Source organism: Notamacropus eugenii, chromosome 6, assembly GCF_028372415.1.
Source record: "Notamacropus eugenii isolate mMacEug1 chromosome 6, mMacEug1.pri_v2, whole genome shotgun sequence".
NCBI lineage: Eukaryota > Metazoa > Chordata > Mammalia > Diprotodontia > Macropodidae > Notamacropus > Notamacropus eugenii.
In genome coordinates this window covers 378,321,606-378,336,573 of record NC_092877.1, presented here as the reverse complement: position 1 = coordinate 378,336,573, position 14,968 = coordinate 378,321,606, and the positions used below count along the sequence as shown (strand labels likewise).

Sequence of the window (14,968 nt, the reverse complement as noted above, 5' to 3'; positions counted from 1 at the left end):
ACTTCTGCCATCTTTGAGCCAGAAGGCAGAAGGGATACCCACACTGCCTGGGAGGAAGGAGTAAAGAACTTGAACTTGCCTGAGATGTAACACCCACTGAGATTAAGGACTGATTACCTGGAAGGGGTGGTTGCTCTTTATCATCAAGAAGTGGTTAAAAAAAATAAAACCAAGAAGAAAACCCCTTTAAAACTATGCAGAGAACGCTTTAAGAACTTTGGCTTCTTAAGCAGTTAGGTGGTGCAGTGGATAGAATGCTGGGCCAAAAGTCTTCATCATGCTAAATACAAGATTTTTCCAAGTGATTTATGACATAAAAGTTGGATTTTGTGAAAAACAAACAAAAACACCAACAACCCCCTCCCTGCAAGGCTTCAAGTGTGGAGAAAAGAATCAAATCCCTCATATATTCAAAACGAAGAGTAAGGTATTTATTTTTATTTATTTAAGTTTTCAACATTCATTTCCACAAAATTTTGGGTTCCACATTTTCTCCGCACTTCTCCCCTCCCCCACTCCAAAACACCGAGCATTCTAATTACCCCTATCACCAATCTGCCCTCCCTTCTAACATCCCTCCCTTCCCTTATCCCCATCTTCTTTTGTCCTGAAGCACAAGATAAATTTCTATACCCCATTACTTGTATTTCTTATTTCCTAGTTATAAGAACAATACTCGACAGTTGTTCCTAAAACTTTGAGTTCCAGCTTCTCTTCATCCCTCCCTCCACACCCAATCCCTTTGGGAAGGCAAGCAACTCAATATAGGCCATATCTGTGTAGTTTTGCAAATGACTTCCATAATAGTTGTGTTGTGCAAGACTAGCTATATTTCCCTCCATCCTATCCTGCCCATTTCTTCTATTCTCTTTTGTTCCTATCCCTCCCCAAGAGTGCACCCTCCTCCCACTGCCCTCCCTTCCATTATCCCCCCCCCCCTGCTTATCCCCTTCTCTCCCACTTTCCTGTATTGTAAGATAGGTTTTCATACCAAAATGAATGTGCATTTCATTCCCTCCTTTAGTCGAATGTGATGAGAGTAAGTTTCGTATTTTTTCTCTCACTTGCCCACTTTTTCCCTCCACTGAAAAGTCTTTTACTTGCCTCTTTTATGAGATAATTTGCCCCATTCCATTTCTCCCTTTCTCCTCCCAATATATTTCTCACTGCTTAATTTCATTATTTTAAGATATGATCCCATCTTATTCAATTCACCCTGTGCTGTGTGTGTGTGTGTAATGGCACCAACTACCCAGATACTGAAAAGTTTCAAGAGTCACAAATATTGTCTTTCCATGTAGGAATGTAAATAGTTCAACTTTAGTAAGTCCCTTATGACTTCTCTTTGCTGTTTACCTTTTCATGCTGCTCTTCATTCTTGTGTTTGAAAGTCAAATTTTCTTTTCAGCTCTGGTCTTTTCATCAAGAATGCTTGAAAGTTCTCTATTTCATTGAATGACCATTTTTTCCCCTGAAGTATTATACTCAGTTTTGCTGGGTAGGTGATTCTTGGTTTTAGTCCTAGTTCCTTTGACTTCTGGAATATCCTATTCCATGCCCTTCAATCCCTTAATGTAGAAGCTGCTAGATCTTGTGTTATCCTGACTGTATTTCCACAATACTTGAATTGTTTCTTTCTAGCTGCTTGCAATATTTTCTCCTTCACCAGGGAACTCCAGAATTTGGCCACAATGTTCCTAGGAGTTTCTCTTTTTGGATCTCCTTCAGGAGGTGATTGGTGGATTCTTTCAATATTTATTTTGCCCCCTGGTTCTAGAATATCAGGGCAGTTTTCCTTGAAAATTTCATGAAAGATGACATCTAGACTTCTTTTTTGTTCATGGCTTTCAGATAGTCCCATAATTTTTTTTTCACTGTTTTTTTTTTTAAATTAATTAATTAATTTAACTTTTAACATTCATTTTAACAAAATTTTGGGTTCCAAATTTTCTCCCCTTTTGTCCCCCCCCCCCAAACACCAAGCATTCTAATTGCCCCTATGACCAATCTGCTCTCTCTTCTATCATCCCTCTCTACCCTTGTCTCCATCTTCTCTTTTGTCCTGTAGGGCCAGATAACTTTCTATACCCCTTTACCTGTATTTCTTATTTCCTAGTGGCAAGAACATTACTCGACAGTTGTTCCTAACACTTTGAGTTCCAACTTCTTTACCTCCCTCCCTCCCCACCCCTTCCCTTTGGAGGGCAAGCAATTCAATATAGGCCAAATCTGTGTAGTTTTGCAAATGACTTCCATAATAGTTGTGTTGTATAAGACTAACTATATTTCCCTCCATCCTACCCTGTCCCCTATTACTTCTATTATCTTTTGATCCTGTCCCTCCCCATGAGTGTCAACCTCAAATTGCTCCCTCCTCCCCATGTCCTCCCTTCCATCATCCCCCCCACCCTGCTTATCCCCTTATCCCCCACTTTCCTGTATTGTAAGATAGGTTTTCATACCAAAATGAGTGTGCATTTTATTCCTTCCTTTAGTGGAATGTGATGAGAGTAAACTTCATGTTTTTCTCTCACCTCCTCTCTTTATCCCTCCACTAATAAGTCTTTTGCTTGCCTCTTTTATGAGACATAATTTGCCCCATTCCATTTCTCCCTTTCTCCTCCCAATATATTTCTCTCTCACTGCTTGATTTCATTTTTTTAAGATATGAGCCCATCCTCTTCAATTCACTCTGTGCACTCTGTCTCTATGTGTGTGTGCGTGTTCATGTGTGTCTGTGCAATCCCACCCAGTACCCAGATACTGAAAAGTTTCAAGAGTTACAAATATTGTCTTTCCATGTAGGAATGTAAACAGTTCAACTTTAGTAAGTCCCTTATGACTTCTCTTTGCTGTTCACCTTTTCATGGTTCTCTTCATTCTTGTGTTTGAAAGTCAAATTTTGTTTTCAGCTCTGGTCTTTTCAGCAAGAATGCTTGAAAGTCCTCTATTTCATTGAAAGACCAATTTTTCCCCTGAAGTATTATACTCAGTTTTGCTGGGTAGGTGATTCTTGGTTTTAGTCCTAGTTCCTTTGACTTGTGGAATATCCTATTCCATGCCCTTCGATCCCTTAATGTAGAAGCTGCTAGATCTTGTGTTATCCTGATTGTATTTCCACAATACTTGAATTGTTTCTTTCTAGCTGCTTGCAATATTTTCTCCTTGACCTGGGAACTCTGGAATTTGGCCACAATGTTCCTAGGAGTTTCTCTTTTTGTATCTCTTTCAGGCGGTGTTCTGTGGATTCCTTGAATATTTATTTTGCTCTCTGGTTCTAGAATCTCAGGGCAGTTTTCCTTGATAATTTCATGAAAGATGATGTCTAGGCTCTTTTTTTGATCATGGCTTTCAGGTAGTCTTATAATTTTTAAATTGTCTCTCCTGGATCTAGTCTCCAGGTCAGTTGTTTTTCCAATGAGATATTTCACATTATCTTCCATTTTTTCATTCTTTTGGTTTTGTTTTGTGATTTCTTGGTTTCTCATGAAGTCATTAGCCTCCATCTGTTCCATTCTAATTTTGAAAGAATTATTTTCTTCAGTGAGCTTTTGAATCTACTTTTCCATTTGGCTAATTCTGCTTTTGAAAGCATCCTTCTCCTCATTGGCTTTTTGAACCTCTTTTGCCAATTGAGTTAGCCTATTTTTCAAGGTGTTATTTTCTTCAGCATTTTTTTGGGTCTCCTTTAGCAGGGTGCTGACCTGCTGTCATGCTTTGACTGCATGTCTCTCATTTCTCTTTCCAGCTTTTCCTCCACCTCTCTAACTTGATTTTCAAAATCCTTTCTGAGCTCTTCCATGGCCTGAGCCCATTGAGTGGGCTGGGATATAGAAGCCTTGACTTCTGTGTCTTTGCCTGATGGTAAGCATTGTTCTTCCTCATCAGAAAGGAAGGGAGGAAATGCCTGTTCCCCAAGAAAGTAACCTTCTATAGTCTTATTTCTTTTCCCTTTTCTGGGCATTTTCCCAGCCAGTGATTTGACTTCTGAATATTCTCTTCACACCCACTTCACCTCTGGATCCTCCCAGACAGCGCTTGGGGTCTGAGATTCAAATGCTGCTTCCCAGCCTCAGGGCTTTTGGCGGGGGCAGGGCTGCTATTCAGTGTGAGATTAAGTTCAGGTGCTCAGGTGGGGGCAGGGCTCCCTCATGGGCTCAGTTTCCTCAGGGGGTTTATGCACAGACCTTCAACAATGGATCCAGGCTCCTGCCTGCTTGGGTAGCCCTGGTCTGCTCCCACCTCTGCTGCTGCCTCCCGAGGGGGCCTGAGTTATGGGGGCACCCCACTCCCCTCTCGACCCGCCAAAGAGACCCTCTCACCGACCCCTGTCACCTGTGGGTAGAGGGACCCGCGCGGCTGCTGGAGATCCTGTCCTTGAAGCCCGCTCAGATCTGCTCCTCTTGGTGCCGCGGCCGCGGCAGGGCTGTGCTTGGCTCCCAGTCTGCGGTGCCAAGGACCTTTTGCGAGAGGTCTGCAGGTCCCTCTGGAACAGAAATCTTCGCTCCAATGTTCTGTGGCCTCTGGTGCTGCAGAATTTGCAGTGAGTTGCTATTTACAGATGTTCTATGGGTTGTGGGTTCGGAGCTATGTGTATGTGCGTCTTTCTACTCCGCCGTCTTGGCTCCACCCCTCTAGTTCCATAATTTTTAAATTGTCTCTCCTGGATCTATTTTCCAGGTCAGTTTTTTTTCCAATGAGATATTTCACATTATCTTCCATTTTTTCATTTTTTTGGTTTTGTTTTGTGATTTCTTGGTTTCTCATAAAGTCATTAGCCTCCATCTGTTCGATTCTAATTTTGAAAGAACTATTTTCTTCAGTGAGCTTTTGAACTTCCTTTTCCATCTGGATAATTCTACTTTTTAAAGCATTCTTCTCCTCATTGGCTTTTTGAACCTCTTTTGTCAATTGAGTTAGCCTATTTTTAAAGGTGTTATTTTCTTCAGCATTTTTTTGTGTCTCCTTTAGCAAGGTGTTGACCCATTTTTCATGATTTTCTTGCATCTCACTCATTTCTCCTCCCAATTTTTCCTCCACCTCTCTTACTTGATTTTCAAAATCTTTTTTGAGCTCTTCCATGGCCTGAGACCATTGAATATTTATTTTGGATGTTTGGGATACAGAAGCCTTGACTTTTATGTCTTTCCCTGCTGGTAAGCAGTGTTCTTCCTCATCTGAAAGGATAGAAGAAGATATCTGTTCACCAAGAAAGTAACCTTCTATAGTCTTATTTTTTTTCCCTTTTTTGGGCATTTTTCCCAACCAGTTACTTGACTTTTGGGTCCTTTGTTAAGGGTAGGGTATACTCTAGGAATCTGTAAGATCTCAATTTCTCCAAGGTGGCACAATCAAGCGTGTCCTGGTCTGGATGCAGAGAGGGATTTTTGTGCCCAGAATCTTAGCAGTTACCTCTCCACAGCCACCTGGCCTCCAGTTCCACCAAGTCAGCATTGGGGGCTGATTTTCAGATAGGGCCTCCACACAGGGCCGAGGCAAGACTCAGCTCCTCGATGCCCCCAGGGTTTTTTACGCTCCAACAACGTATGAGGGCTGATGTAGGGGCTGAGAACTGCTGCCGCCTGCCTGAGGCCAGAGCTATGGAAGGCCCTTCTCCCTTTCTGGCCAGCTGAAAAAATCCTGGCACCGACCTTTGGCTCCTGTGGGGTGAGGGATCTGCAAACCTGCTACCGCTGGGACTGGGGATTCTGCAACTGGAGATTCCACCCCTGAGGGCTGTTCTCCAGCTGTGCCGTGTGGCCAAGGCTGGACTCTGCTCCATGCAACGATGTTTCCCGTGGGCCTTTCAGGTCACCCTGGGGTGGAAATTTCCTCCACTCTGTTGTTCTTCACTTCTGCTGCTCCAAAATTTGTTGAGAGTTCCTCTCTACAGGTATTTTATGGGCTGTGTGGGCAAACCCTGCATATGTGTGTCTTTCTACTCCGCCATCTTGGCTCCGCCCCCCAGAGTAAGGTATTCTTAACTAGAACAACAGGAGGAAGTGGCTTCTAACTATCAACTTCTAGACTTAAGCACTTGCTTTAGAATTCCTAGAGTAAATTATGAGCTTCACTGGAGGTCAAACTTCAACTCTGTTTTCCATTGGCTACAAAATTATCACAGGCAGTCAGTGTTATTAGGGGAGTGCAGGAAAAAATCCAGACCTGACAACCAAGAGAGATGACTGGAGTGAAAAGCAGCCCTCTTCATCTCATCCTTCAGCCAGGTCTGACTCTCTCTGACCCCATTTGGGGACTTTTTGGCAAAGATACCGGAACAGTTGGTTTGTCATTTCCTTTTCTGGCTCATTTTGTGATGAGAAAACTGAGGCAAACAGGGTGAAGTGACCTGCCCAGGGACACAGCCAGGAAGTGTCTGAGGCTGGAGTTATACTCAGGAAGTTGAGTCTTTCTGCCTCCAAGCCTGGCATTCCCAGTTACGTTTTCACCTACTGCCTCCCTTTATCTGATTTGCTCTGACATCAACAGTGAAAGAACTTATAAAATGAACTTTCCTCTACAGAAAGACCTGTTACCACTTTCATACAAAGGAGCTAAAAACACGAGGGGCTCTTAGTTTTGAACAAACGTAATGAAGATGACAAAAGTCATCCTATAAGTAGTTACAAGAAGCCACTTTCCCTCAACCCTTAACCTATCCATCCTTCCTTCACCAATACACTTAAAAATGTCTCCCACTCTGATGCCTGTGTCTGCCCCAACTCCTTGAACCCTTCCCCATGTGCCATGTCAATTTATCAGGAAGATGATGTGGACAGACAATGATGAGGCTTTACTGGGGTCATGTAGGTGGGAATGATGCCAGAAGTTTGGCAAGAAATGCCCCCATCCCCTCTGGCTGTGGAATGTGTAGAATTCACTATAGATGCCTCTGCATAAAAATATCAACAGCTTCAAGAGGGAAAAGCTTACCTATGTGCCCAACCGCTGTGGCCTATGGGTGTACAAGAATTATCATGGCACTGTAATCGACAAATGTGACAATTTCTGTAATACTAGGAATTAAAAGACTCCAGGAAGAACGAGTGTGACATGATGAAAACAAAGACACGACACACAGTGAAGGCAAGCCAGTGAAGACAGTGCCAAAAGCTAGCTGAATTCAGGGCTAACACTGTGGCAATGTAGGCATGACATCACTAAAGTTCCTAAGCACATATCCTTCCTTTCTTTAAACAAGTGCTAAGTTAGTGACGTGGCTATCAGGTGGCCCCTGTGACCAGATGGAGTCACTGTATTTAACTGTTTTGGAGAAATGAACTAAGTTTTGTCCGCTCTGTGAAGTCAAGGTTCATCAACATCAAGACACAAGCTACGCATGAAGGGAGAACCTGGACCTTTACAAAAACCCATCAGACAGACGTGTAATAATAACTTGAATGTATGAGTTTAAGGTTCACAAACGGCATCACAAATACATTATCTCACAACCACCTGGGTTTATTTATTTTTGTTTCTATACCCTTCATGCCTCCCAGTTCTGATTCTTACATCACCCTTAAGAAGGAGGTGCTATGATCAGCCTCATTTTATTGACGAGGAAGTGGAGGCAGGATCTACACTCAAGTTTTCCTGTCTCTGTATCCGACACCATCCACTGTGACAACACCCAGATGCTGGATTATGCAACCCACCAAAATGAATGTTCTGAAGTTATTGTGCAGTACATCATAACATGCAGTTTTACCAAAAAGCCTTTACCTTCCTTAGAAGAACCAGTAATTAAAGTGAGTCACAGAATAACTAAATCAGAATTATTTATTGATAAAATGCTCAAGGGATACAAAACAACCCTGGAAAACAAGGGTTCTCAACACTAATCTCCAGAGGCAGAGGCCACACTGAGATCTCAGGGGAATAACAAGCCAAACTGCAATCATGTGAACAAAGAATTTAACAATACATTTTTCAGTTCAGTATTTTAAGTGATAACTCCCCCTGAGAAGTATTTTTACTTCAATGTACATAGGGCTTAGTTTACGTTTCTCACTTTGCATATATAAATTTCTACTTTGTTTTAATATAGGTTATAAAGACTAGTGTAATTCAAATAACTGATCTTGAATATAAAACATGTTGAAATGTTATGGAAAAGTTGATAAAAAATGTACATAATATAATTATACATTAAGTACTAAATAAAACTTAAACCTATTAATACACTGCATGTGACCCCTTAAACTCTATTAACCGTACTAACAAACAGCTAGAGTGAACACTGGCATGTTTGGAAGGATAACACCATCATCAAAAGTTTGCAATAAATATTTTTTGCTCCTTGAGGCTACCTGCCTTCTCTCATTGCTTTGTTTCGTGCCTGCCCCCAATGGGGATCGTCCATGGGTGGGTCTCTCTGGCATCAGCCTCCCCTTTCGAGCCTCAGATGGAAGAGGGAAGAGAAAGGAAGTCCCAGGCTGGCACATATGAGAGATAGCAAAGGTGTGGCCTTTAGGAACTGGAGGGAAACTGAAATGACATGTAGACCTAGCACTGTTTGTAAAGCAATGAAATGAAGAGGAATCAGATGAGATGGTATACAATGCACCAACCCCACAGCTATCAGAGAACAAAGTGGGACAAGAGGAAAACCAAGCGGGGCTTGTTCCTTTTATCAGAGCTCAGATTCATGAGGTTCGTGTCAGAGCCAACACAAAACCTGCTTGTTTAGGTTGGTCTTCAAAATAGCTCTTTTCTAAAATAATTGGTGCCAGCTTCTACAAGATCTAGGAATACTTTCTGGCTTAAGAAAAAAGAAGTACTCCCTAGCAACCCACTTAAGGCAGAGTTCTATGGACTCTGCCCTTCTCTAACCATCCTCCTTTATGACAGAAATGCTCTTTTTGGCTTCTGTGTGACAGCGTAAGCAATGATGTCCTCCTATTTCAAAACGGATATGCTATTTGGACCGTATTACAAAAAAATTGTGTTTATAAAATAATTTTTTTAAATAACAGGGTTACTCTTTTCCTTTGTCATTAGAACCTTAGAAATTACCCCTTACAAAAGGTTACATTTTAACATGATTTATTTAAAGGTACATATTCCTCTTTGTTCTCTCAAATCAGTGATGTAACCATATGAATGTGTAAAGAAATGCACTCTAGTGAGCAGTAGTAAAATTGGTTTTTGGGGGTTACACACAATAGTTTATACCAAGTAAGAACTCTGACTCCTTTGTCTTTCCCCAGAGGCCCTGGTGAGAGGGTCACCATTAGACCGGGCAGACAGAGGGTCCTGGTCTGGTGCTTTAACATCAGGATTTAAAGAAGAATTTGCTTCTATGTGAGACACCACAGTGCTATTCAATGACAGAGCTGCCCAAACTAGTTAGGCCAATGGAAGCCACACAAATTTACGACTTAGTTCTAGAAAACCAATTCTACCTAACAGGAGTTATGTAGGAAGGAACATGAAAGCAGACATGTTTTGGAAAAAGTATAAAATATCAATAAAATACATGTTACAAAAGGTACCACAGCTGATCCTTGGGTAAAAATGGAGAGTAACAATCTGTAGGCCACAGGTATTGCAGAAGAATTCCTTTCAATGATTTCATGAAAAAACACATTGGAATGTTTTTTTTCATCTCTATGTGAAATCTGTAAAAACAAAGAAAGAACCTTAAAACCACCAGTACAACTTTCCTTTCTGCACAAGCAATCACCTCCACAAGCACAGATTTGGTTCCTCACGTGACGACAAGCGACAAGAGACTACACAGTGAATGGGTGGAGCTCTTGCTTTCAAGGAAAAGACCCACTTTCACTGCTTTGCTCCTCAACTTCCCACAGCTCCCCAGTCCCTATGGGATTGCACACCTCACTTTTCTTTCCCCACCCCTCACACTGCCTCCAGCTGGGTGCCACCCAAGTGAGACATCCCTAGGCAGTGTCTTCCAGGGCCCTGTGCACCGGGATGCCCCCTAGCTGTGTACTTCAGCCACTACTTAAATGCCCTGGAAGGACCTATCATGGTGCTATAAACAAATAGGATGCTGGAGTCACACTGGAATCTTGGTAATGCTACTGATACCCCATTTACTCCTCAGAAATGATACTGTGGCAGGCAAGTTTCCCCAGACTTCTGAAAACAGGCCTTCACCTTGTACCCCTTTTTATGTAGAGATGTTCTCTGCTAAAGCCACGCTTCCCTCAGGAGCTGATTTTCACTCAGAAAGGCCTGACCAGTAAATATTTTACCCACACAAACCCTGGAGAATCATGCAGTGTTTTCCTAGGGTACTGACTGAAGTTATTCTCGATGTATCTGTTAATGAAACTAATTACCCTGATGCATGTTTCCCATCTCCTGATACTTACAATACTAAGGTCTGAAAAATGATTCTAATGATCAAATATTAAAATCAGCAGCCAAATGTTAAATGTCACACCATATCAACTAACATTACTGAGAGATAAGCATCACCCACATTCCTCTGGAAGAAGTCATGAACCCTCCGCTGGTTCCCTGTCTAATGAGGACCATGTATTGTGGCAGGGGTGGGCAGAGGAGGGTGGCCATCCTCATCCATCATCCTTCAAACTTATCAGTGGCAAAGGGTATTAACAAGTACAAAGACAGTGCGAGCCCAGCGTCAGGTGTCACTGAAGGAGGCGCCACGTCGGAGCTCACCCTTAAGCCTGGTGTCCGTGCACAACGATGTCCCCGTCTCCTCCCTGCATCTGCAACTGCATCTGCGCCTGCATCCTTGCGATCATCTCCTGCATCCGACGCAGCTGCAAGCAGAGAAGAATGTGGACCTGTTGTCTCCTCCTACTCCCAAGCCTCTCAAAGGTGTTTCTTAGGAAACTGTTTTTCAAAAATGTGTCTGAAATACGCAATTTATGGCCCTGATCAAAAAGCTGAGTTGAAGGGGCAGAGTGGGAAACTTTCAGGAGTGATCTCAATGGCTTCCTCCAAGGGCCAGGGCTTATTCCCAGGGGGGTCATCTGCTGGACAGGGGTGGGCTTCACCTTAGCAGCTACGGGTAAACAAAGGCTCCTTTATAAGCAAAATGGAATCAATGCTTTCATAGAATATCAAAGCTAAACAATTCAGTAATAATTTCCCAAGGTTAGAATGTGACCCATGGTTCATGCAGTTTTACAAGTTACACAGAGGCCTCCTCTGGGCTTTGAGTAACTCAAGTTTCAGAAGGCACAAGTCCCACACTGGATAAAGATTCTGGGGAAGATCAGTGGCACCTAATTAAAACCCCAAGAGTCACACAGTCAGAGTTGGGTCCATGGACATAATTAAGTCCTTGGTGAAGGAGGACCTACCACCCAAGAAAAGATAAAGCTCAGGGGACTGAGAAGCAGCACTGAGGAAGGCTGGGGGTAGGGGGAGCAGCCCATACCTAGCATGCACCATGAGCTTATTAAGAAAGAGAATTCATAGACACTGAGGTTTCAATGGCTAAATATCTAGCTGAGATTGAAGGCAGGAATCCTGCACCTCAAGGGCCATCTGTGACGTTTTCAGAATGACCTCAGACAAGCACACACACCCAGACCCACTCTGAGATATCCTTTAAGGAAATTACAGCTGGGGGTGGAGCTGAGTTCTGCTTACTCATCTGACATATATATTGAAATGGGCATAAAGTAAGAGTAATTTTTATGCAGCAACAACTTGAATGGGATTTGAACTGGTGACACCATTAAATTTCACTACTGATTCCTGAAGCTAACCATTTTTGAAGTTAAAAAATTTAAAAGTCTCCAACAAAAGCAACCCAAATAAAAACTATCCTTTCAAATCTTCCCTCGCCAAGTCCAGACAGACAATGCAATACATAATTTAGCGTATGACTGTTTCCATTCATTTCACATAAAGCAAGACACTGGGTGAGCCCTTGGCACTGGAAACCAGTGCTGTTCTCTTAGATAAATGTTTTCCTGTCTGTAATTGCTAAAGAAAAATTATGTGGGGTGTTCTACAGTTCACAATGTGGTACATGCTGTCATTTTAAGATAAAGTATATTTGATAACAAGAAGCAAGAAAGATTTTGCAACATCCACACACAAAAACAATACAGAGGAATGCCAAATCCTATCAAAACCATCCGTGGGAGAGAGTACAGCCTGAGACATGGACATGGACATGGACATGGACAGACACATGGAAGCAAAGCTGCCTTACTTCTGCTTCCTTCTCTAGCAGGATCTGGTCTCTGTTCACTTCCTCGTTTTCCACTTTCCTAATAACAGAAAGCAGTCAATTATTATCTGCTAACATGCAGAGGCTTCTATTTGCACCACTGATGACAGCTGGTCCTCTGTCTACAAGCCCTGAAAACATCTCCTTGGGAATCCTGAGTCTTTCTATTTTTTAAAAATAGGCTGCTTTTAGAAAAGAGTGTTTCCTCTCAGATTAAGAAATGAAAAGGGAAAGTAAACAATAAAGATGGAAAAAGACAACAAGAAATGGAAGCCTTTTATAAACAGTAAATTACAAGTCCTACCTCACCTCCCCTGCCCCGATTCTTCTCTGGAGGCTTTATTTCCTGAGCCAAAGTCCCTGGCCTTTGCCCACCACCTAATCACATTTCTCAGAGGGGCTGCAAGTGCCAGTAGCTTCATTTTAAAACAGTCCTGGCACCATTTTCCAAAACTGCACCACAGGGTCCATCTTAAAAAAGAAGCATTACCTGAATATCTAGAATATCTCTAAGTGACTTAAGCAAGGTAAATAGATGAGCAGTGGCAAAAAGATCCTAAGCATAAATGTGAAAGGAGTGGTTAGGTGCAGCAGAACTTCCTTTGGAGACCAGAATGAGGGTTCAACTGTTTCCACAACGGCCCCTGCAGTCCCTCCCATGCAGTGCGTCATCTCTTTTCTGGAGCGGCACTTTCTCCTGGAGGTGCAGCAAAGCATTTCAGGCCTAATGAGGTGCCTTTGCAATGAGATATTAGCCTGATTAAAAAAGACTAACTTTATAGACATAATGCTGATCTAGCACTTGAAAAAAGCAGAATTTAACTTACCCTTCTTCTAGGGACAGGATTTAAAACTGGGAATTGCAGGGAATTTTAGCAGATTTGTTACAAAACTGTTAAAGCAAAATCCTGTTGCCAGTTACCTAGGGATACCTCTGATTTCAAGGAACAGTTACCCTGGAGAAGGCAAATATAACGGGCACTCCTTCCCAACAGCTATTCTTTTCAAGTTACTAACACTTTCCCTCCTTCTCTACTGTTGCTGATTGTCTTGTGAGTTGAAAAACAAGTGTAAGCAGCTATTTAATGGCTTCATACCTTAAGGACCAACAGTTCTGAGTGCATTCTGGCCCACTAAATCATGCTGCAGTGGGGTGAGAGGATGAAGAGATGAATGGACTGAGAGAAAATGCAGGATGTACAGAGGAGAGAGTATGGGAGGGGGAGACAGAGGATGGAGTACGGTAACCACAGGATGACAACCTGCCGCCTCTCTTCAGCCTTTCAGAGCGGAAGTTCTCATAGTGAAGGTCCTGGGTCACTTCTTGGAGATCCTGCATGTGTGTACTGCAAAACAACAGAGCTGGGTGTGAAGCTGGGGAGTGGGCTGTGCAGAAGAGCTGGTTCCTCTAAGGGATGCCCTTCATGCTGTTATACAACTAGGGAAGATACCCCCCCAAGCCAGAGCTGGGAGGGCTGGGAATGGGACAGGCCAATGGGGACCAAGTCTGCGTCCAAACTATCCCACTGCAGAATACCCCTCCCTCCCGCCCCGAAAGAAGTGGAGCAGACATTTATGCAATAATTAAATTACTACGCTGAAAAGGGTCTGACTCCTCAAAAAGCCATTACAACATGACACGTCCTGTCAGGCAGCAGCAAAACAATCCGCGGGATGGCTTACATCAGCATCGTTCTCAGTTTTAAAAAGTCGTTATGTTCCGGATTCTCCACTTCCACAACTCCCCAAGGGTAGAGACGACCTCTAACCTTTTTGCCTTTGGCTTCAATCAACTGGTTGGATCCTACTACTGAAAATGGAATACTAGCCTGTGAAAAAAACAAGAAAAATTACCTTACAAATTACAAAGAAAAAACCTTCACAACAAACAAAAAAAGGCTCACAACTGTCTACAACCATGAAGTGATTTGGGCAATGCCCGACAGCTCCGTGTCCTCCAATGTAACTGCTGATTATTCTCAATTTGCTACAAACACCAGGATCCGTGTCAGCCGACTCTTACCTTCAGAAGTCTAGTCTGTTCCTTAAAATCCTCATCCTCATCTGACTCTGCATCAGGCAGATGATAAATCTTAATGCCGTGCTCTTCAATTTCATCCAGAACCTGAAGAATGAGGAGAGCATGGGCAATTGGGGGAGGGGCACACAGACCTTGAATTTGACTGGTGCAGAAAACCTCTCCATTAATCAACCAGGCTGTCTGCTTCTTAAGAAGACTGCCAAGGGAGGCAGGAAGGGTAGCCTGAGAAGGCTTTAGCTGCTAACAGGAGCTTCTCTCTGAGTAGCAGACGCACAGTGAGGGTGCGTTTCAGGAGATCACTGGGGCAGCCAGGGGAGAATACTGGGATGGACCAGTAGCTGTTCCAAAATAGTCATTCAGGGGCCACTTCAAAGAACAGTGGATCTGTCTGTGATGAACCTCCTCTTCTCCACCAGCCACACCTCCAAATGGCTCCACATTTCTAGCCATCACTACACTTGGGCACAAGGGGGGGCCTTTCTTCCTAAGGCCAGCCCCTCCTTTACCCTCAATCTCCCCCAGCCCTGGCCTGCTTCCAGAGCTTGCTGTATCCATCAAACCTGCCCTCATCTTCATTATCTTCTTCCTCATGGCCCCAGATATCAATAAGTCTGCCCCAAGTGTAAAAAGCTTTCATCTGACCATTGTCCTGGATTTCTTTCCTTTCTCATGGCCCTTGGCTCCTTCACCAAATCACCACCTGCGTACAGGCCATCTGTCCCTCTATGTTCCACCAGCATCCT

At 43.1% G+C, this 14,968-nt stretch overlaps 1 protein-coding gene across 2 annotated transcripts in view; it reads right to left on the bottom strand.

Annotated features, from left to right (window-relative positions):
* Window positions 1–7,761: 7,761 nt before the first annotated feature.
* Window positions 7,762–14,968, bottom strand: part of SEPTIN2 (septin 2) — a 33,526-nt gene continuing 26,319 nt past the window's right edge. For both annotated transcript variants that reach the window (XM_072618812.1, XM_072618813.1), the window contains 6 exons: window positions 14,208–14,309; window positions 13,868–14,013; window positions 13,447–13,530; window positions 12,167–12,224; window positions 10,654–10,757; window positions 7,762–9,620 (listed from right to left, as the gene is read on the bottom strand). In XM_072618812.1, coding sequence (XP_072474913.1) covers window positions 10,656–10,757; window positions 12,167–12,224; window positions 13,447–13,530; window positions 13,868–14,013; window positions 14,208–14,309 — 492 coding nt within the window. In that variant the 3' untranslated portion in view covers window positions 7,762–9,620; window positions 10,654–10,655. The remainder of the gene's footprint in view (window positions 9,621–10,653; window positions 10,758–12,166; window positions 12,225–13,446; window positions 13,531–13,867; window positions 14,014–14,207; window positions 14,310–14,968) is intronic.